The sequence below is a fragment of the Euleptes europaea genome, chromosome 9 (genome assembly GCF_029931775.1).
Source record: "Euleptes europaea isolate rEulEur1 chromosome 9, rEulEur1.hap1, whole genome shotgun sequence".
In the NCBI taxonomy this organism is placed as follows: Eukaryota; Metazoa; Chordata; class Lepidosauria; order Squamata; family Sphaerodactylidae; genus Euleptes; species Euleptes europaea.
In genome coordinates, this window is record NC_079320.1 from 15,087,525 (window position 1) to 15,108,269 (window position 20,745).

The 20,745-nt window shown below is 46.8% G+C and overlaps 1 protein-coding gene across 1 annotated transcript in view; it reads left to right on the plus strand.

Moving 5' to 3' along the window:
* The window catches only part of PTPN13 (protein tyrosine phosphatase non-receptor type 13), a 135,563-nt gene that overhangs the window by 89,804 nt on the left and 25,014 nt on the right, over positions 1-20,745 (plus strand). The window contains exons 24-32 of the mRNA XM_056855303.1: positions 10-103; positions 1,635-1,720; positions 4,658-4,820; positions 12,568-12,782; positions 13,756-13,854; positions 15,155-15,522; positions 16,991-17,165; positions 18,112-18,270; positions 19,064-19,235. Of these exons, the coding sequence (XP_056711281.1) occupies positions 10-103; positions 1,635-1,720; positions 4,658-4,820; positions 12,568-12,782; positions 13,756-13,854; positions 15,155-15,522; positions 16,991-17,165; positions 18,112-18,270; positions 19,064-19,235 (1,531 nt within the window). The remainder of the gene's footprint in view (positions 1-9; positions 104-1,634; positions 1,721-4,657; positions 4,821-12,567; positions 12,783-13,755; positions 13,855-15,154; positions 15,523-16,990; positions 17,166-18,111; positions 18,271-19,063; positions 19,236-20,745) is intronic.

The window sequence follows — 20,745 nt, forward strand, 5'->3', positions numbered from 1 at the left end:
AATCCACAGGGGGGTGTAAACACCAACGTGAGACACGGAGGCCTGTATGTGAAGGCTGTAATTCCCAAGGGAGCAGCAGAAGCAGATGGCCGGATTCAAAAAGGCATGTCGTCGTCTTCTTTTCACATGACAGTTCCCGTGAAATTTTGTGCAATGCCATTTTTTCATATAATTAGGTTCAACTCTAGATGTGACATGGGAAATCGCTGAGCGGGATCTTCCTGCTTTTTTGTTTCAAATCCAGCCAGGTTGGAGAAGCTCCCTCAGCATTTTTTTCCTAAATCCACCCTCCCTTTTGAAACTACCATTTGCCCACATACCTTGTACGGCCTTTTATGCATAGCTGTTTCTCTTGCCGTCCCCCCTCCAATGCCTCGCTCTTCCCCTTCATTTCCCCACGTTTTGCCCTCTCCGTCACCCCTCCGACGACTTCAGGTCTTTGTTGTGATTATGCATGCTGTTTCCGACCGTCAGAGGTTGCCTTGCTCTCCCCCTGCGTTTCCCTACGTTTCGCCCGCATTTTTCAGAGACCTGTTTTATCTCGAATTTGAAAACACGGGGAAACGCAAGGGGAGAGTGAGGCGGCCTCTGACGGCTAGAAACAGCAAGCATAATCTCAGAGGGGTGATGGTGAGGGAAACAGCCATGCATAAAAGACCAACGTTTCCTTTTCCAGGGCAAATAGTTCCAGGTGTAGTAAGGGGGTGATTTAGATCAAGAAAATGTTGTAGGGGGAAAGGATTAGATACCCCTGCCTCCCTAATGCTGCTTCCCCAGATCAGTTTTCATACACTTGCTCCTTGAGCTTGCTTCAAAGTTTAAAAAATAGTGTAGGAGAGTCTCATCATGGAGTCTCTTGCATCTTGTCTGGTTTGCCTCTTAGATGAATATTTAGGATGGTAAAAATACAAATGTGTATTCTTGGGTATGCTATAATTTCAGTTTGTAAAATGGATTTGGTAGGAGAATTTGTTGTTAATTTAATAAAGATTATAACAATATAATAATATAAAATAATAATAGTAGCAGTAGTAGTAATTGTGTGCCATCAAGTTGCAAATGACTTATGGCAACCCCAGGGCTGAGGGGGTTTAAAGGCAAGAGATGAGCAGAGGTGGTTTGCCATTGCCCGATTCTGTATAGCAACCATGGTTTTCCTTGGTGGTCTCCCATGCAAGCAGTAAGTGTGGCAGACCCTACTTAGCTTCTGAGCTCTGATGAGATGAGGCTCAGATGAACATTCAATAAATATTATTAGGCAAATTCACAAACAGGTCTGTTGACCTGTTAATCATGAAAATTATGGAGAACCTCCATGTTCAGAAGCAGTATATCTTTGTATCAGATACTGGAAGCAAACAACAAGAATGGCTATAACCATCAAGCTCAGCTTGTGAGCTTTCCAGGAGCATTTGGCAGGTCACTGTTGGTACCCTTGATCTGATTCAGTGTAATTTGTGTGTGTGCTTTCTCATTCCACTTGAAAGTTTCTTCTGCACTAGTGGTACTGAAATGAATGATTGCTTAATGGAGCTTGGAGGAATTTTCAGTGGATCAAGCTATCATCTGTAGATAGCTGTTCCATGTAATAGACGATCCCCTTTCCTTCCTAATCATCCATTGTCGGTTTCTAGGTGACCGAGTTCTGTCTGTCAATGGTGTTTCTTTGGAAGGAGCTACCCATAAACAAGCTGTAGAAATCCTGAGGAATACTGGCCAGGTAGGAGGTGACAGCTGCCCCTTCTCTCTTTGCAGCCGCTTTGATTGTCACATTTTTGTCAAAGAAACTCCCAATCCCGTCATTCACCAACCTCAGCAGCGGCAGTAGAGCCTTGCTTAACTCTGGCAGCAGCTGCTCTCCCCTATTAGGCAAAGACAATCACTGCCAGAGTAAGCAAGACACTCTCCCTGTCTGCATTCATGACGTATGTACAGTGAGGGAAAAAAGTATTTGATCCCCTGCTGAATTTGCCCGTTTGCCCTCTGACGAAGAAATGACCAGTCCATAATTTTAATGGTAGGTCTATTGTAGCTGTGAGAGACAGAACAACAACAGGAAAACCCCCAGAAACCCAGAAGACAAAAGTCAGAGATTGATGTGCATTATAATGAGTGAAATAAGTATTTGATCCCTTTGCAAAAGATGACTTAGTACTTGGTGGCAAAACCCTTTTTGGCAATTACAGAGGTCAGACGTTTCTTGTAGGTGGCCACCAGGTTTGCACACATCTCGGGAGGTATTTTGTCCCACTCCTCTTTGCAGATCCTCTCCAAGTCACTAAGATTTCGAGGCTGATGTGTAGCTACTCGAACCTTCAGCTCCCTCCACAGATTTTCGATGGGATTAAGGTCTGGAGACTGGCTAGGCCACTCCAGGACCTTAATGTGCTTCTTCTTGAGCCACTCCTTTGTTGCCTTGGCCGTGTGTTTTGGGTCATTGTCATGCTGGAATACCCATCCTCGACCCATTTTCAATGCCCTGGCTGAGGGAAGGAGGTGCTCACCCAAGATTTGACGATACATGGTCCCGTCCATCGTCCCTTTGATGCAGTGAAGGTGTCCTGTCCCCTTAGCAGAAAAACACCCCCAAAGCATAATATGTCCCCCTCCATGTTTGACGGTGGGGATGATGTTATTGGGGTTGTAGGCAGCATTCCTCCTTCTCCAAACACGGCGAGTTGAGTTGATGCCAAAGAGCTCGATTTTGGTCTCATCTGACCACAGCACTTTCACCCAGTTCTCCTCTGGGTCATTCAGATGTGCATTGGCAAACTGCAGACGGGCCTGTACATGTGCTGTCTTGAGCAAGGGGACCTTGCGGGCTTTTCAAGATCTCAGTCCTTCACGGCGTAGTGTGTTACCAACTGTTTTCATGGTGACTATGGTCCCAGGTGCCCTGAGATCATTGACAAGTTCCCCCCCCCCCCGTGTAGTTCTGGGCTGCTTCATCACCATTCTCATGATCATTGCAACTCCACGAGATGAGATCTTGCATGGAGCCCCAGACCGAGGCAGGTTGACAGTTAGGGTTAGGGTTAGGGTTGTCACCTTCTCACCAAGCTGCTTGGCAATAGTCTTGTAGCCCAGTCCAGCCTTGTGCAGGTCTACAATCTTGTCCCTGACATCCTTGGACAACTCTTTGGTCTTGGTCATGGTGGCTAGTTTGGAATCTGATGGCTTGATTGCTTCTGTTGACAGCAGAACCCTAACTCTAACCCTAATCTGGCTGGTTGATAGGGGATCAAATACTTATTTCACTCATTATAATGCACATCAATCTCTGACTTTTGTCTTCTGGGTTTCTGGGGTTTTTCCTGTTGTTATTCTGTCTCTCACAGCTACAATAAACCTACCATTAAAATTATGGACTGGTCATTTCTTCGTCAGAGGGCAAACGGGCAAATTCAGCAGGGGATCAAATACTTTTTTCCCTCACTGTATGTTTGGGGCTGATGTGTGTAGAGCAGACACAGGAGCAAGTACACCCCCTGCCCCCTCATAATCAAGCACTCTGGTCCCACCTCCCACTTCACACGTTCACCCCATGTGTGCACAGCACTCGCTGTGTTTAAAAACTGCACGTTTTCATTCAGATAAGGTGAACACAGAACAGTTTGGATGCATGTATAGGGATGCCAGGTGCCTGGTGGTGGCAGGCAAACCCCTGCCAATTCACCATTCTGCCCGTCGACCAGCTGAGGGTCAGCGGGCACGTGTGCTCGCGCACCTACACGCTTCAGCAAGGCACTTCCAGTTTACAACCAGAAGCGCCGCATCACGAGGGGCCTTATACCACTCAAACTGTGAGTTTGAGTGGTAAAGGGCCCCATGCGATGCGGCACTTCCAGGTGTAAATGCATCACAAGGGGCCTTTTACCATTCAAACTCCCAGTTTGAGTGGTAAAAGGCCCCTTGCGATGTGGCACTTCCAGGTGTAAACCAGAAGTAACGCGCATGCGCGTTGGCACAGCTGTGCAATCCCATCAGCTCTGCCCCAGAAGCCTCCCGCCGGAGGAGAGGGGTGATCTGGCAACCCTATGCATGTTGGTGCTTTGCTCATGTTGGGAGGAATGCTTATAGCAGAAGGGAAGACCTATGTGCTTGTTGCCAGGGGAGTCCTGCTTCCCTTTGTTGTATACCCGTAATGTCCTGTTAATTAGAGAACAGCGGCTGTTGCCAGGGATGAGGACAGGGAAGTGTGTGACAACTCTTCCTCCAAAACTGTCTGGCAACGTATTGCTATAAGCTCCTTTTGAGCAGCTGTTTATAGGATAGGAGGTTGCCACCTTACATGGCTTTCCGGAACAGGCAGAGGTGAGCTCAGGTACATTCATTAAAGAAAGTACTGTTTGAATCAGCCCCATGAAGCTGCCTTACCCTGAATCAGACCCATCAGTCCATCAAGGTCAGCCTTGTCTACTCAGACTGGCTGTAGCTCTCCAGCGTCTTAGGTAGAGGTCTTTCACAATCACCTACAAGCCGATCTTTTTACCTGGAGATGCCATGACGGGGATTGAACCCAGGGCCTTCTGCATGCCAAGGAGATGCTCTACCACTTAGCTGCTTGTCCATGAGTCAAACTCTTTTATTTTTGCGGCAATGTGGTTGTAATCGCCCCACGATTTTAGGTCTAACTAGTTTGTGTTTGTTTCTGCAGGAGGTTCACCTTGTGCTGGAAAAGGGGCAGCTTCCAGCCACCAAAGTCCATGCACCTGTGACTCCACAGTGCACACCTCCAGTCCAATCTAGTCAAGGTGTCACTCCAGAGAGACCTGTGAAGAAGACTTTAAGTGCCAGAGACTATAACTTTGTCACTAATGGTGAGTTTCTTGTTGAACAGCAAAGTGGGCTCGAGCCTCCAAATTTTTTCAAGGGATGCTCATGTTTTATTTCTAGAATGCCAATCTTTTGGGGTTTGTAAAGCAACATCAAGGCCCTTGAATAGAATATAAATCCTCTGTCTGTCTGTCTGTCACATTTCTATCAAAACCTTCCTCTAAGGAACTGAGGGGAGTATACATTGTTCTTTCCTCCTTTGTCCTACCCTTACAACAACCATGTGAGGTAGGCTAAGCTAAGAGAGAGTGTCTGGCCTTATGTCACTTTGGAGTCCCTGGTCCTAGTCCAATACTTTAACCACTGCACCATTCTGTCTGTTCTTCTCTGTGTTTCTTAATGCCTAGCTTTCTTGCCCAACTTAGTTCTGTTTCTTCATTATTTCTTGTTCACCTTTTCCCCCACTTCCCAAATCAGCCATTTTTTTAGAGCTTGGTCTTGGTTTAACCGCAAAAACATCCCTTTTTTCTCACTTATTACAAATTAGGATTTCCTTCCGGCTTTCTTATTGGGCAGGCTGAACCTTTTCTAGTGTTCTACCCAAGGACAAGTCCTTCTGCAGTGTTAGTGTGAGAAGTAACTATGGAACCTGCAACTTTTTGTGTAAATTGGAAAAAAACCTTTTGCTTGTATGCAGGGGAGAACTGGGAGAGGAAAGGGGCCCTGTTTCCCAGACAACTCTGTCCCCGCCCCTCAGCAAGCCACCTCTTTCTAAGTCCTGTGCAGGCCTCAAATGGACCTAGGGCTGTCAACACCTTATTTGGTGCGATTAGGGTTGCCAGGTCCCTCTTTGCCACCGGCGAGAGGTTTTTGGGGCGGAGCCTGAGGAGGGTGGGGGTTGGGGAGGGGAGGGACTTCAATGCCATAGAGTCCAGTTGCCAAAGTGGCCATTTTCTGCAGGTGAACTGATCTCTATTGGCTGGAGGTCAGTTGTAGTAGCAGGAGATCTCCAGCTACTACCAGGAGGTTGGCAACCCTAGGTGTGATGGGGCAGCTTCCACATTCCCGCTGCCGAAGGCTTGTTTTCTGGAACATGTGGGAATTGAGAGAGTGAAGACAAAGACTCGGTGTCAAGGAAAACAGACCTCTGGTCCCAGAGCTGCGTTTTATTTATAGCAAGTAGTAAATCACAGTTGCTTGTAACTTGCAACTGTTGTGAGTAACCATGGTAGCGGCAGAGATAGCAAACTAGGTCAGCCGAGCATATATGGTGCAGGAACTAGAAGCAGGAACTAGAAGCCTTTGTCTATTGTTCTACCCCCCCCTCTACGGAGGAGGGGCAGCCTCAGTGACGTGGCCTGCCAGCCATCACCTGACTGCCCCACCAAGGCCGTGCATGGTATAGCGGCAGTTTGCCAACTCGCTAAACACGGCCTAGTGGTCATAGCGGTGGTCTGCCAGCGTCGCCAGAGGGCCACAACCCTACACTTCCCCCTTTTTCGTTTTAAGCTGATGATATGCATAATACATAACACGGCGTTGAACATGCTCCTTAGAGAAAGCACACATATTGGAAAGACCAGGAAGACATTGGACAAAGCACCCCAATGCAATAAAACCAGCAATGATTCCAAGTAACGCTAAAAAAGTTGCTCGCAGCCACCCAAAGTCAGGTAGCCAGCTGGTCAACCAATCAAAAAGACCAGGAGCTCCGGAAGTAATAACATTGTTAGTGAGCATATGACGCAATTTCTCCAGCTCGTCCTCAATGGTTTTGTTGAGGTCATGGAATGTGACTTTGCAACCTGCCTGACCAACAATTTTACAAAACCCACCTTGACGAGCCAGGAGAAAATCTAAGGCAAAGCGATGCTGCAAGGTGATTTGATGCAATTCAGAAATCTCTTGCTGTAAATCATGAATTAAGCGGCTTGTAGCATTAACAGTCATTTCTAACCTACAAGTGAGGCCTAAGATGGAACGGCGGTTCTCCTGGGCAATGATCCCTGGGTAGCTCCCCAGAGTCAAAATCCCAGTAAGACCAGCCCCTATGGCGCGACCCCAGTCGCTTCCCCCACTGAGTTGGGCGTCCACAATAACCTCATCGGAACACCCGGGGCCAAGGGGGCCGCTGCGGCACGCCTCACTTTGTGATTGGCTAAAGGTGTCCCAGAAGCATCCAGGACTTGGACTGGCAAGGTAAGATACCCAAGAGCTGCACACTGATATTTCCCAGGATGATAGTTGGTAGCCCACCCGGACCCCCAAAAGAACCAAAGGTTGGGATCTCGGATGAGCCAATTGCCACAAATGCTCCCGGATGTGAGCAGGGAAGCATTTGGGGAAAACATCGGTAAACGGTGATACAACTGTTGTGTGGTAGTGTTCATGAGATGGAGATTGGGTTGGAAAGACGAGTTAAAGGTACCCCAAAGGTAAAAACGGTCAGAACAAGCAGTATAATTGGCTGCATTATTTCCCCACATCTGATCAGCAGCAGTCGTATAAGTCCAGTGGGAAAACAGAGGATTGCTAGCATAACATCAGAAGCACAACCCAGGTAGGTAGCGATGAAAGCGAAACCTTTGGAAAGGAGTACTGTTCCAGTGAGGGTCAGTGGTGGAGGCAAACAGCATGGAGTGGTTCAAATGTTGTAGTTCAGACAGAACCAGTTCAGGAGAGTTAAAGGGAGTAGGCAAAAAGGACATAGCAGAGGCAGAGAGAGGAGGTTCATAAATCAGAGAAACGTTCTTGCCATGAAAAGCAAACATGTAAGAAGCATGACGAACCCATAAGTTCGGGGCAGAGGACTCATGCTGGACCCCCTGCACCCCAGAGCTCAGGAGGCATAAACATAAGACGATCATAACTGAGTTCACAGTCAGCTGGGCAAACACAGCAGCCAGAAAGTTCTCTGGGGTCATGGGCAGGTGCTGCTTAGCCAACTCCAGTTGAGCTTGCTCAGACAAGCGTTTGATGGCCCCCCAAGTTACTGGAGGGCTCGCTCTGCGACGACCACGACGCCTCTCGGCCATAGGCTCAGGGTCCGCCAACTGAAGGCGGAAGTGAGGAATCGGGTTGGCTGGAGGACTCGGGTCGGGGGGAATCAGGTTGGGGAGATCCTGCTGCCACGCCATGAAGATCAGGGCGAACACACCGTGCAGGCACCCACAACGGTCCAGTAGATGTTTGGACTGCGGCGTAGCCCCGGCCCCACGTGATGAGAGGCACCGGCCCGTGCCAAAGGGGGTCGGGGAGACGGCGGTAGCGCACCAGGGGCTGTGGCAGCGGCTTGTCGGCCTGGAAATGCCGCTGAGTCCTAGTAACAAATTTTGAGTTAAAAGAGAGAAGGTTAAGATGGTTGAGGGTAAAGAGAGCCTGAGCTAGTAGGCCCTCTCTGTCCAAGAGGGAGAGGCCAACTCCCCTTTGTTTTTTCAATTTGTCAAGCATTCTTTTGAGAGTGCCATTGGCACGTTCCACGATGGCTTGGCCCGTGGAATTATATGGGATGTCAAAGGTATGGCGCACTTGCCACCGATCACAAAAGGCAGCAAAGGCGGAGGAACAATAGGCAGGGCCATTGTCCTGTTGTTAGAGCAGTGGAACACCCATGACCGAAAAGGCATGAATTAAATGGGCGCAAACGTGCTTAACCTCCTCACCCTTTTGGGGAGTGGCAAATAGGTAACCAGAATAGGTGTCAACAACCACATGGAGAAATTTCCAGGGAGCAAATGGAGGAAATTGAGTCACATCCATTTGCCACAATTGATTGGCTCCAAAACCTCGAGGGTTGACACCAGTGGAAGGAAAGGAAGCCTGTCCAGAGCACTGAGGACATTGCCGAATGATGGCAGAGGCTTCTGCAAGGGGCAAGTGAAATTGTTTCGCCAAGGCTTTGGCGTTGTGGTGATGCATGGCATGGCTCTCAATGGGGGAGAGAGCTGCATAGGAAACAAGGGAGTCAGCCCGGGCATTTCCTTCAGAGATGATGCCAGGAAAGGGCTGACGACTGCGAATATGAGCAACAAACAGCAATTCAGTGCGCTTTGCCAATTGATTGCGCAAAGCAATGAACAGACTCAGGAGATTGTCATCACAGGAAGGAGACACGTAGCTTCCTTCCACCTGAGAAATGACATTACACACATACAAACTATCAGAGATGAGATTGACTGCATCATGAGGGAAAAGACCAATGTGACAAACATGAAACAAATTTTCAGAAGTATTTGAAAAAGTAAAAAAAAAGGACTAAGCAAAAGAAAAAAATGTGGAGATTTTTTATAATTTCCATTAATTTTAGTATAGAATTGCAAAACGCAAAAATAAAATGGGCCCATACAAAGGGACCCTAAAAGGACAAAAAGTGTTAGAACTGCAGTTGACTTAAGCACAGAAAGTTATTTCCAAGGAACAATAGAACCTTTTAAACAACTAATTCTTTGGTCAGGAGATGCTACTGAAGGTCTTTGCCGTAGCAACGGGAGGGGAGTACAGCGAGCTGGCTGGCATAGAATTGTTGCAACTTTAAGAATGTGAACGTGTTTGTGTGCTGTTTAGGCACACTGAGTGAAGTGTGTAGCAGAGAAACAGAGAGCAGGAGAGAAAAAGAGGGGGAAAGGTTTATGGCATGCAGATCCAGAGGCCAAAGTGCCCTGGGTGTCACACCCACAAAGACAGCATAAACATTCAAATATATACATTTTAATGGCTGGTGGGAAACTTCTGCAGTTAATTGCTTCGATGCAGATGTAGTCCAATTAAACATAGTTACCACTGTAGAATCATTCACATTATTTATACAATCCATTTCTTTCACTGACTTTGTTATTAAGATTTCATCTTACCACGTGTACCATGAGCTGCAGTCTCATGTTCCCACCTTCCTTTGAAGAACTATATTGTAAATTCATTAGTTTCTCTACACTATTTGGACATATTATAACCTTCATAACTTCCACCAGAATATGGACATGGGGGTGTCTCCCGGAATGGCCTGGAGAATCTCCCGGAATGGCCTGGAGATTCTCCCGGAATGGCCTGGAGATGTGATTTTTGAGCATCTGGTGCATGCTATTGCCGTTGCAGACACTTATGGATATTTTGGGAGTGTGAGGTGACCTAATAAGTCCACAAAAATGGACTTATAGACAATGTGACTGTTGAGTTTGAAAGGCAAAATATTTTTGATCCTGAGGCTGTAAGGTCAATGATAGCCATATTACGAGGGATCATGTTCGGGTTGGGAAAGCCACACTGTAAGGCACCCATAGGTTTGATAATTTTATTGATGGCGCGCAAATCATGCAGTAAACGCCATTTGCCAGATTTCTTTTTGATAACAAACACTGGAATATTATAGGGACTAGTGGAAGGAACCAAATGACCCTGCAACTAGGCGTTGCAAAGCTTTCAATTTTTTACCAGGCAGTGGCCATTGGTCGATCCACACATAGTCTGTAGAAAGCCATGACAAGGCAAGGGCACGAGGCTTAGTCATTAGTGACTAAAGTAGCCTCCTATTGAGAGAAAAGGTCTCGCCCCCAAAGATTGACTTTAAGTGGGACGACAATTGGAGTCACGTACCCCACCTGCTGGTCAGTTGTGGTAGTGACAAGGAGAGGCCGAGCACTTTGTTGTGCCGGCGTGGAACCCCCCACCCCCCAGACAGCAGCTGACCGTTCTAGAGGCCAGGAGGGGTCCCAATCCTGAGGGGTGATCACAGAAACATCAGCACCAGTATCGAGAAGACCTCTTAATTTTTTACCTTGTACCTTATACTCACGAATTGGCTTCTGGTGCCAGATGTTCTCGGTGACCAAGGCAATCTGTAAGGAATCAGAAGAAAAATCCCCCTTGTCCACTCCCGAGGGCGGGAGCGGCACAAGGTGTGCACAGGAAGCACCTTCCTTTAAATTCAAAGGAAGAGCGCTCCAACACTGCAAAACAACAAATACAATTGTCCTGGACCACAACCTTGTCCGGTTGCACATTGATCCCCTGTTGCTGGGCTGCACAGGTATGTAAGGCCAGGTATGTGCCAAGAGGAGCCTCAGCACGCATGGAAACAAGGGCAACCTCTCCAGGGAGGGTTTGTTGAAGTGCTTGTGCAACATAGAGTTAGGAGTGTTAGCACCACTCCCTCGGTAGGCTCCCCCACCGGGGGCTCGGCACTCACTCCTAAAGTGATTGGGCTTTTGGCAGTGAAAACAGTGAGATGGCATTTTTAAGCCGATTTACAAAACTTGCATATGACTCATTGGGACTTTGTTTCAAGGCAGAGAAAGATTTACGCAGGTGGATCTCCCTCCCACTCTTCGGAAAGATCCAGGTCCCCATTACAGCGGGCTGCCTGGACTGCCAACGCCACTTTTGATCGAGGCGGTGGACAAGCGGGAGAAGGAGATAAAGGAGCCAAAGACGAGGCTGCAGGGAGGAGAGCCGGATAGGGGGGCGGTGTCACCTCCATAGCAGGTTTCAAGAGCATGTTGTCCGCTGGCGTCCCAGCGCAGACAGCTCTATAAACCTTTTGCCAGGCAAGAATATATTGCACTGGTGCATGGGGCTCACCCTTCAAGTCCCTTCCTATCTGCTCCCAGTCCCCTGGTTTGAGAGTGCCTTCCTGGGGATACCAGGGACACTGACAATCAATCTCCCGTAGGAGATCCTTAAGGTCTGCTGTCGACACTGAGTCCCCGTTATGTCTCACCAATTGATAAAGTTCTTCAGCATGCTTTACCTGCTCTGAAGATAATGTTTCACCCATACTTACCAATGGGGGCCGAAGCCGAGGGGGCCGATGAGCCGTGGGAGCCAAAGAGCTGAGAGTACGCGTAAACCTTTTCCAGTCGTGGTAAGCAGGCGAGACCCAGTGAATCACGTCGAATCACGTCGGCGGCACCAGATGTGGGAATTGAGAGAGTGAAGACAAAGACTCGGTGTCAAGGAAAACAGACCTCTGGTCCCAGAGCTGCGTTTTATTTATAGCAAGTAGTAAATCACAGTTGCTTGTAACTTGCAACTGTTGTGAGTAACCATGGTAGCGGCAGAGATAGCAAACTAGGTCAGCCGAGCATATATGGTGCAGGAACTAGAAGCAGGAACTAGAAGCCTTTGTCTATTGTTCTACCCCCCCCTCTACGGAGGAGGGGCAGCCTCAGTGACGTGGCCTGCCAGCCATCACCTGACTGCCCCACCAAGGCCGTGCATGGTATAGCGGCAGTTTGCCAACTCGCTAAACACGGCCTAGTGGTCATAGCGGTGGTCTGCCAGCGTCGCCAGAGGGCCACAACCCTACAGGAACACTGACTGCTCCTCTCAGATGGACCATCTTCTGAATTTTTTGTGAGGATCTTCAGAATATCCCATATTCAGTCTTCAGCAGTAATCAGAACATCTTGGCCTGTTGTGGAAGTACATGGTATTGTGTGTGTGTGTTAAGTGCCGTTCAGTTGCTTCCGACTCATGGCGACCCTATGAATCAATGTCCTCCAAATGGTATTGTGTGTGTGTGTGTAAAGTGCCATCAAGTCGAAGCTTACTTATGGCGACCCCTTTTTTTGGGTTTTCATGGGAAGAGACTAACAGAGATGGTTTACCAGTGCCTTCCTCTGCACAGCAACCCTGGTGTTCCTTGGTGGTCTCCCATCCAAATACTGACCCTGCTTAGCTTCTGAGATCTGACGAGATCAGGCTAGCCTGGACCATCCAGGTCAGGGCCCCAATGGTATTACTTAGCTTTAAATATGTAATAGCATGGTTGACAATTCTCCAATGTATCTTTTGCAGACAACACGTTTGAGGTGAAAATAATGAAAAACAGTTCGGGCCTGGGCTTCAGTTTTTGCCGCGAAGACAGCGTTTCTCCAGAGCAGCCGGGTTCCAGCACAGTCAGGGTTAAAAAACTCTTCCCTGGGCAACCCGCAGCAGAAAGCGGGCAGATCGAGGTCGGGGACGTCATCTTGAAAGTGAACGGCGCTTCCTTGAAAGGACTGTCCCAACAGGTTAGCGCTCCTCTGCATGGCCAACCCTGCAGTGAAGCAAGCGGAGGCCTCAGGCAGTGATTTAAGGAAGGGGGCAGCAGTCATAGAATCATAGAGTTGGAAGGGACCACCAGGGCCATCTAGTCCAACCCCCTGCACAATGCAGGAAATTCACAACTACCTCCCCCCCCACAGCCCCAGTGACCCCTACTCCATGCCCAGAAGATGGCCAAGATGCCCTCCCTCTCATTATCTGCTTAAGGTCATAGAATCAACACTGCTGACAGATGGTCATCTAACCTCTTCCTTAAAACCTCCAGGGAAGGAGAGCATACCACCTCCCAAGGAAGCCTGTTCCACTGTGGAACCGCTCTAACTGTTAGAAAATTCTTCCTAATGTCTAGACGGAAACTCTTTTGATTTAATTTCAACTCATCCCCATCATTGCCACCCACCCACCCCACTTAGGAGGGCAGGGAATGTTACACAGGTATATTTAAATACAGCATGGCAAGCTGCACATGTTCAATAGGGCTTTTAAAGCTCTCAAAAGATGCAAGAGTTTGGAAAGCCCTACAGGGCATGCACAGCTTGCCCTGCTGTATTTAGACGTGCTTGGGGGAACAGAAGGAATGAAACATTAGGTACTCTGGCTCCTGAATGGGAAGATGGAAAGAGGTGGGGGAGGGGGAGGGTTGCCAGGTCCATCTTTACCACCGGCAAGAGGTTTTTGGGATGGAGCCTGAGGAGGGCGGGGTTTGGGGAGGGGAGGGACTTCAATGCCATAGAGTCCAATCACCAAAGCGAACTCATCTCTATCGGCTGGAGATCAGTTCTAATAGCAGGAGATCTCTAGCTAGTACCTGGAGGTTGGCAACCCTAGGGAGGGGCCTGGGGGGCATTGGCCTTGGCTAGGATCTTCTACTAGTATGTTACCCTGTTGAATTCATGCAAATAATGTCGGCTTCTTTTTTTAAATCCCTCGTGCCTACAGGAAGTCATCTCAGCTCTCAGGGGCACGTCCCCTGAAGTTACCCTTCTCCTCTGTAGGCCTCTCCCTGGAATACTACCGGAAATTGATCCTTCTTTATTGGTAAGGCTTTTTATGAAACGGTGCATGTTTAGGAAGACTTGGGAAACATTTTCGTTTCCAAATTGTTAAGGTAGAGGGTTTGCTGATGGGTTTTTTTTTTAATTTGAGGTTTTAAAGTCTTTAAATTAAGGATTATTCTTTCGTCCAATCATGATTCAAGTCCAGTAAATTGTTTTCATTTGCTGTGGTTTTCCCCAGCAGTAAGGAACACAAGCAACTAAATCTAGCAGTGTTCAATGGAAATCAAGACTAGTGTGCCTTTTAAATCATAATCTTCTGAAATATTGAGGGGATGTGAACTTTTTTTATTTTTAAAAAAGCCGTTTTGATTCTAGTATGCTGCTGTGCTCAGTGGTGTTCCAGATTCTCAAATGGATGAGATGGGGGCAAATGATTAAAATGATGGGGGGAAATGGTTAAAACTATGCCTTTTCTTCATTATTTTCAAAAAGGGGTGTATATATCAATTTTGGTAATGCATGCATTTATTGAATGGCAATCAGTTAAAATCCGGATGATTAATTAACTACACAGATCTAGAGATGCTGCAGATTTGGCCCGGACGTGTTCAGCAGTTAAATTTACCATGTTCAGAGGTGTCATTCAGATGTAAGCCAGTCATCCCAACTGGCTTATTTGTGCCAAACGGCTACCAATGCCTGCTGAACAGGTTTGCATCATGTTTTTGCATAACTGCTCATGTGCACAGGTAAACCACTCAATCCAGCTGGCAGCCGTTAGCGACACTAGAGGCTAGTTAGATCAACATCGGGTAGGGTTTTATTAAAACACAGCATTTATTGATGACTGGTTTACATCATTTGCAACTCATTTAATTGGTTCTCATTTAATTGGTGGGAGGAGGAGGGGGAGGAGGTTTTTATATGCCGACTTTCTCTACCACTTAAGGGAGACTCAAACCAGCTTACAACCACTTTCCCTTCCCCTCCCCACAACAGACACCTTGTGAGATAGGTGAGGCTGAGAGAGTGTGACTAGCCCAAGGTCACCCAGCTGGCTTCATGTTCAGGGGTGGGGAAACCAACCTGGTTCACCAGATTAGCGTCCGCCACTCATGTGTAAGAGTGGGGAATCAAACCCGCTTCTCCAGATTAGAGTCCACCGCTCCAAACCACCGCTCCAAACCACTACACAAGGCTGGTTTCCGAGATCTTACAAGATCGGGCTACATCATACCATTCCACATCCCCCAAAATGGAATAGATGGACAGAAATACTTTGCTTCCTAAAGTTACCATTGATATAATTTGTTTCTCTGTCTGTTGACCTTTTGTTACAGACGCCAATCCATTCCCCACCACAGGTTTTCCCAGAAATCGGTAAAGGTAACTCCCAGCCCTTGAATGGAGAACAAGAAGACAGTTCGGATGAAAACGAAGCCACCGACCAGGGCAAGAAGCGGATCAAGTCCCCAGCTAGGAGGGACAGCTACAGTGATAGCAGTGGGAGTGGAGGGGAAGAGCCTGCTGCTGCATACCCAGCCCAGATCGCAAGCACAAGGTGGAGCTCTGCTCTGTACCAGACGCCAAGCAAATCAACGGCTCAAGCACACGGTCCTTACGAGACTCCCTGTAGTCAGGAGGAGGCTATTCGCATAATATATTATTCCCCTCATGAGTTGCCTAAGAAACTAGAACTTGAGGAAGGGTACGTTTCCTGTGCATGCTTGGGTAATATCATCACCTGTGTTCGTTTTATTGATGCTTGAACAAGAATTTAGAGCCTCATCCTTGCTGTGGGGCTGTGGCTCAGTGGTAGAGCATCTGCTTGGCATGCAGAAGGTCCCAGGTTCAATCCCCAGCATCTCCAGTTAAAGGGACCTGGCAAGTAGGTGATGTGAAAGAATCCCTGCCTGAGACCCTGGAGAGCCGCTGCCGCTCTGAGTAGACAATACTGACTTTGATGGACCAAGGGTCTGATTCATGATTCAGTATAAGGCAGCTTCATGTGTTCAATGCTATCTCTTGCAAGTCCCATATACATAGGAACTTTTTGGAAGGCCACAAGTATTGTTTGATTTCAGGAGTGACTGAAATTTTTAGAATGCTAATAATGGCACATTTATGCCACAATGGCTGCCAGCGGGTTGGGTTTTTATTAGCTCTTTTAATGGATTGTTTTGATTCATTTAATCTTGCTAATCCAGTTAGCAAACATATTGGGTGACTTTGGGCCAAACGAAACATAACAGCCTAGCCATGTTTGAGGAGCCTCAGAGCACAAGAAAGTAAGGGGAAGGGGAAGGGCTCAGCTGTCTTTAAATACCTCCCATTTTGGAGGTAAACATTAGACTTGCACACACTTTGTATGCGAATGGGGTAGATAAGTGAGTATGTCTGTCCGTGCCATGTCTAAGCTGTTCTGAGGAATAGCATTTTAAATTGTAGTGAGCCACCTTCACCTACTCTGCCTTATCCTAAAACAGGAACTCAATGGGCTTACAAAATAGTTAAAACAACAATTCAGAAAAGCCATATTAAAAAGTAAAGCAGTCAATAAGAGCTATAGATTAAAAGAGCTGTCCAGCAATCACTTAAATACGCTTAAATAGTTCAGACCCAGGCCAGATGTCTGCTAGGAGTTCTGTGCCTAGAACTTCCAGCATTTTTTAACTCCGTTCTCAGGCGTAAATTACAAATCCGTAAGTTTAGATGAGCTTTCTTATTGGTGATATGTAATGCTTTAGACTCCGCCGATTCACAAGGGTGGCACAATAAAATTATTGCAGAAGAACAAAAATGCCCATTTTGTCCAGATCAAGTAGAATCTGTAGTCCACATTGTTTTATCATGTCCACAAAGTAATACTACACAAAATAAATATATCACTCCCTGGATAAAACAGCTAAAGACACTTTCTGAGAGGCGGATACTGCGTTACCTGCTGGCAAGTAGCATGCGAGATGTGGTAACTTTTCTCTTTATAGTGTCAAGGAAAAATTAAGTTTCATTTCCCCTTTTTTAAAAGTGTGAAATGTTAGATGAATAGCCAACGACTGTTAAATCTAGGGAAAGGGGAGGAAAGTAACAAAGAGTACATCTCATGCTGCTGCTTCAATCGATAAAAGTTGGACCTCAGGACACCACCTCATTTTGCTCCCCTTTGTCCCATGTAGTAGCCCTCCATCTTCTCTACCTCTGGATGTGCCGCCAATACCAGGCTGCAGAACCGTCACACCTGGCTCAAAAGATGAAAACCACCCTTCTTCCATCTCAGAGTTCACCCCACCCCAAGGAGGTCTGGCGTTTCTTTTCAACCAGCTTGAAAAAAATGCTGATGAATATGAACCGGTAATTTCTTCAGTTCCTTCTGAATCATGGTGTTGTATTTGTTTTGTTTTTGTTTTTCTTCTTTAGCTGTGCAAAGTGAAGGTTACAAGGATGCTGCCAGGTGGCTTTTGGGAACTATGTAGTGCAAAGTGGTTAACGACTCTAATTAGGATTGGGGAGACCCAGATTTAAGTGTGTTCTCTAACGCTGACTGAATGTGGAACGTACTGCCTTTTTAAAGGGTGTTTTACTTTTGGCGCCTGCTTCTCAGAAAACGTTTTTATTTTCTTTATTTACTAAAACAGTCAACAGAAAATCAAAATGCTTCAAGTTTTTGCTAGGGGATGAATTATTCTTCTGCAGCGTTCAACAGTGATCAGACAGGTGCATTAGAGAACCTCGACAGCAGGTTGCAACAGCTATGCTGTAGGACCCAGCATTGGGCCAGTGGGATAAAGTGATATATAATTTAATTTAATTTAATTAAATTTATTGGTACAGTCACTCTGACCAGTAAAGTGATAAATAAATAAATGGTTAGGAGTGGAGGAATCTAATCTGGAGAACTGGGTTTGAGTCTCCCTCCTCCACATGAGCAGCGGACGCTAATCTGGTGAACTGGGTTGGTTTCCCCACTCCTGCACATGAAACCAGGTGGATGACCTTGGGCTAGTCACAGGTCTCTTAGAGCTCTCTTAGCCCCACCTACCTCACAAGGTGTCTGTTGTGGGGAGGGGAAGGGAAGGGAAGGTGATTGTAAACCGGTTTGATTCTTCCATAAGTGGAAGAGAAAGTCAGCATATGAAAATCAACTCCTACTCCTCTTCTTCTTCATCAATCAAGTCATTTGAAAAGCAGTTGGGGCAGGGGGAACTCTATAATCTCCTTCTTTGTGTAACGTTGGCTTGAACCCTGCTTTGCCAGTTCTTGAATTGTTTTATACTGAAATGCTGATTTCTTCTTCCAGGAGGTGGAGCTCAATGTGACCCTGACAAAATCAGAAAAGGGCAGCCTTGGTTTCACAGTGACCAAAGGCCATGACAGCGTTGGCTGCTACATCCATGACGTCCTTCAGGACCCCGCCAAAAGCGACGGGAGATTACGACCTGGAGATCGCCTCATCAAGGTGCGACAGAATTCATACATGGAAACATTGGGGCCAAAGGGATCATACATCCTCCCCATTCTTGTATAAATGTGTGTGTGTGTGATTAAAAGGGAAGGGTATATGAGAGGTACAGAACTCTTCTCAGTCTTACCTCTTTGTAGTCCGTCACCTGAACTCTGCTTCTGGATAGGATTGCCAGCTCTGGGTTGGGAAATACCTGTTGTATAGCCCGATATCAGAAGCTAAGCTGGGTCAGTACTTGGAAGGGAGACCTCCAAGGAAGACTCTGCAGAGGAAGGCGATGGCAAACCACCTCTGCTCAATCACTTGCCTTGAAAACCCCACCAGGGAACACTATAAGTCAACTGCAACTTAACAACATTTTACGCATGTGTGTGTGTGTGTGATGTGTGTTTGTTTCCCCCAGCAATCTGGGCTCTCATCCACCGCTGCCAAAGGCTGGCAAGTACCCGAAGCTGTCAGTGAGGTAGAAGGTAGTCGGGTCAGATAATCAGCCAGCAGAGAGGCATAGCCAGGTGAATTCTCTTGGTCATGAGTGGCCAGGCAGAGGGAGTACAGCAGATCTGTGAGCTTTGTCCCCAGCAGTGTCAGCAGATTGGCTGTTTGGGATCACCTGATCCTCAGGAGCAAAGGATTCTGGGCCCTGCAGTCTCTGACCACTACCCTTTTGTCCCAGTATTAGTCATTTTGGTAATCACTAACTATTTTACTATCGGGAAACATTTATTTGCTTGTCTGAATCAGCGCCACACCTAAGATCCCTTTCTCACAGCCTCTTTAACTTTGGCAGGTTAACGACACGGACGTGACAAGCATGAGCCACACCGATGCAGTCAGTTTTCTCCGATCGGCACCAAAGACAGTCAGGCTGGTGCTTGGACGGGTTCTGGAGCTACCCAAGATACCTGTGTTGCCGCACATGCTGCCCGACATCAGCCTGACGTGCCATAAAGAAGAACTGGGTAATCCAAAATTCCGTTACCCTCTGCCCTTTCATGCAAACCAGGGCTGTTCAGAATTTGGAGGCATTTACCAGCCAAAATTAGACTTTGATCAAACTCCTTGTTTGCAAGTGAGGCAATCCCCCTCGCTGGGTTGCCTTCATGTTGCTGTTCAACTCAAGCTCCTTTCTTTTCCTTTATTCCTTTGAAGCTCCTTGATCCATTGATCCTGAGCAGCGTAATTTTAAATCTAATGTTTGAGGGATATAAGGACTGAAATAAATCTTGCCACTGACAACGTAGCCTTGGGATCCCTGTCACTTAATAAAAAAGGCATCATGTCAGACACAGAGGCATTAGATTTATACGTTAAAAGGGGAGAGATATAACGTGATCTAAGTTCCTCATAAAAGCGGCATCCCAAAAGGGTATGGAGCTAATGAATCAATAGAGCCAGAAGAGCAAGGACAGGTCCTGTCTGGGTATGGTATGGTATATTCAAAATTTTGCCCTGCATAACCATAGAGGGGTTAGCATTCAGTCTAGCTAAACAGAAGGCTCTAGAAAGACGAGGAGTTGTCAAATAATAAGTATAAGCGGGCAAACCGCGTGGTGGTGATATTCCAAAGAACTGGGATGAGGAAACATGGGGAGCACGAAAAGTAGTGCTGTTATAATCAAGCTCTTTAATGCATTTTTAAAATTTTGGCGAAAGCTTCAGTTCCCCCAAGATCTTATAGCATATCCTGCGAGAAGCCCAACTATGACCAACTCAAGCTCCAAGCACCTTTTCTCCTGGTGCTACAGGGTCATGAATTTCCTTACCTTTTGTAGATAGCTTACTGCTGTCTTGCATTTCCCAGCCACTTTGGCACCTGAACAGTCATTGAACTTTGTCTTCTCAGTCACTGGTGGAATAAGCACACCTTCCAGAGTCTTAGTCAAGTCATTAAAGTGACCTTCTTTTCAGAAGCCCTGACCTGGATGGCCTGGGCTAGCCCGGTCTCATTAAATGCTACTTCCCTGTTATTTAGAGGCATGCTCAAAAATAAAATCCCTTTCCTGTTTTCTGAAGTAGTACATCCCTTCTGGGGTAATAATTCTAAGTGTTTAAATTCGATTGGTTTTCAGGTTTTGAATATTGGATTTATTATGCAAAATTGGAAACTCCCTAGACCATTTTTTAAAATCAGAAAGCATGGCACAGAAATATTTTAGGTGAATTTTCCTTGTCGTTCTATTGTTTAGTAACATCTAAGGACGCAGGCCATGGCAAACCACCTCTGAACATCACTTGCCTTGAAAACACTATGGGGTTGCCATAAGTCGGCTGTGACTTGATGGCACTTTCCACCACCACTTTTCATGTAGAGTCTCTCCCAGTTTGCCCCCTCTTTGCATTAATTAATCCTCTTTTGGGACAGTTCAGTTGCCTTTCTTTTTAGTTGTCAATGCAGGCTCTGTGTGCCAGGAACACTTGAATTGTAACAAGCTTCAAGATGCATCCCTTTTAGCATGTTTAAAGTTTTAA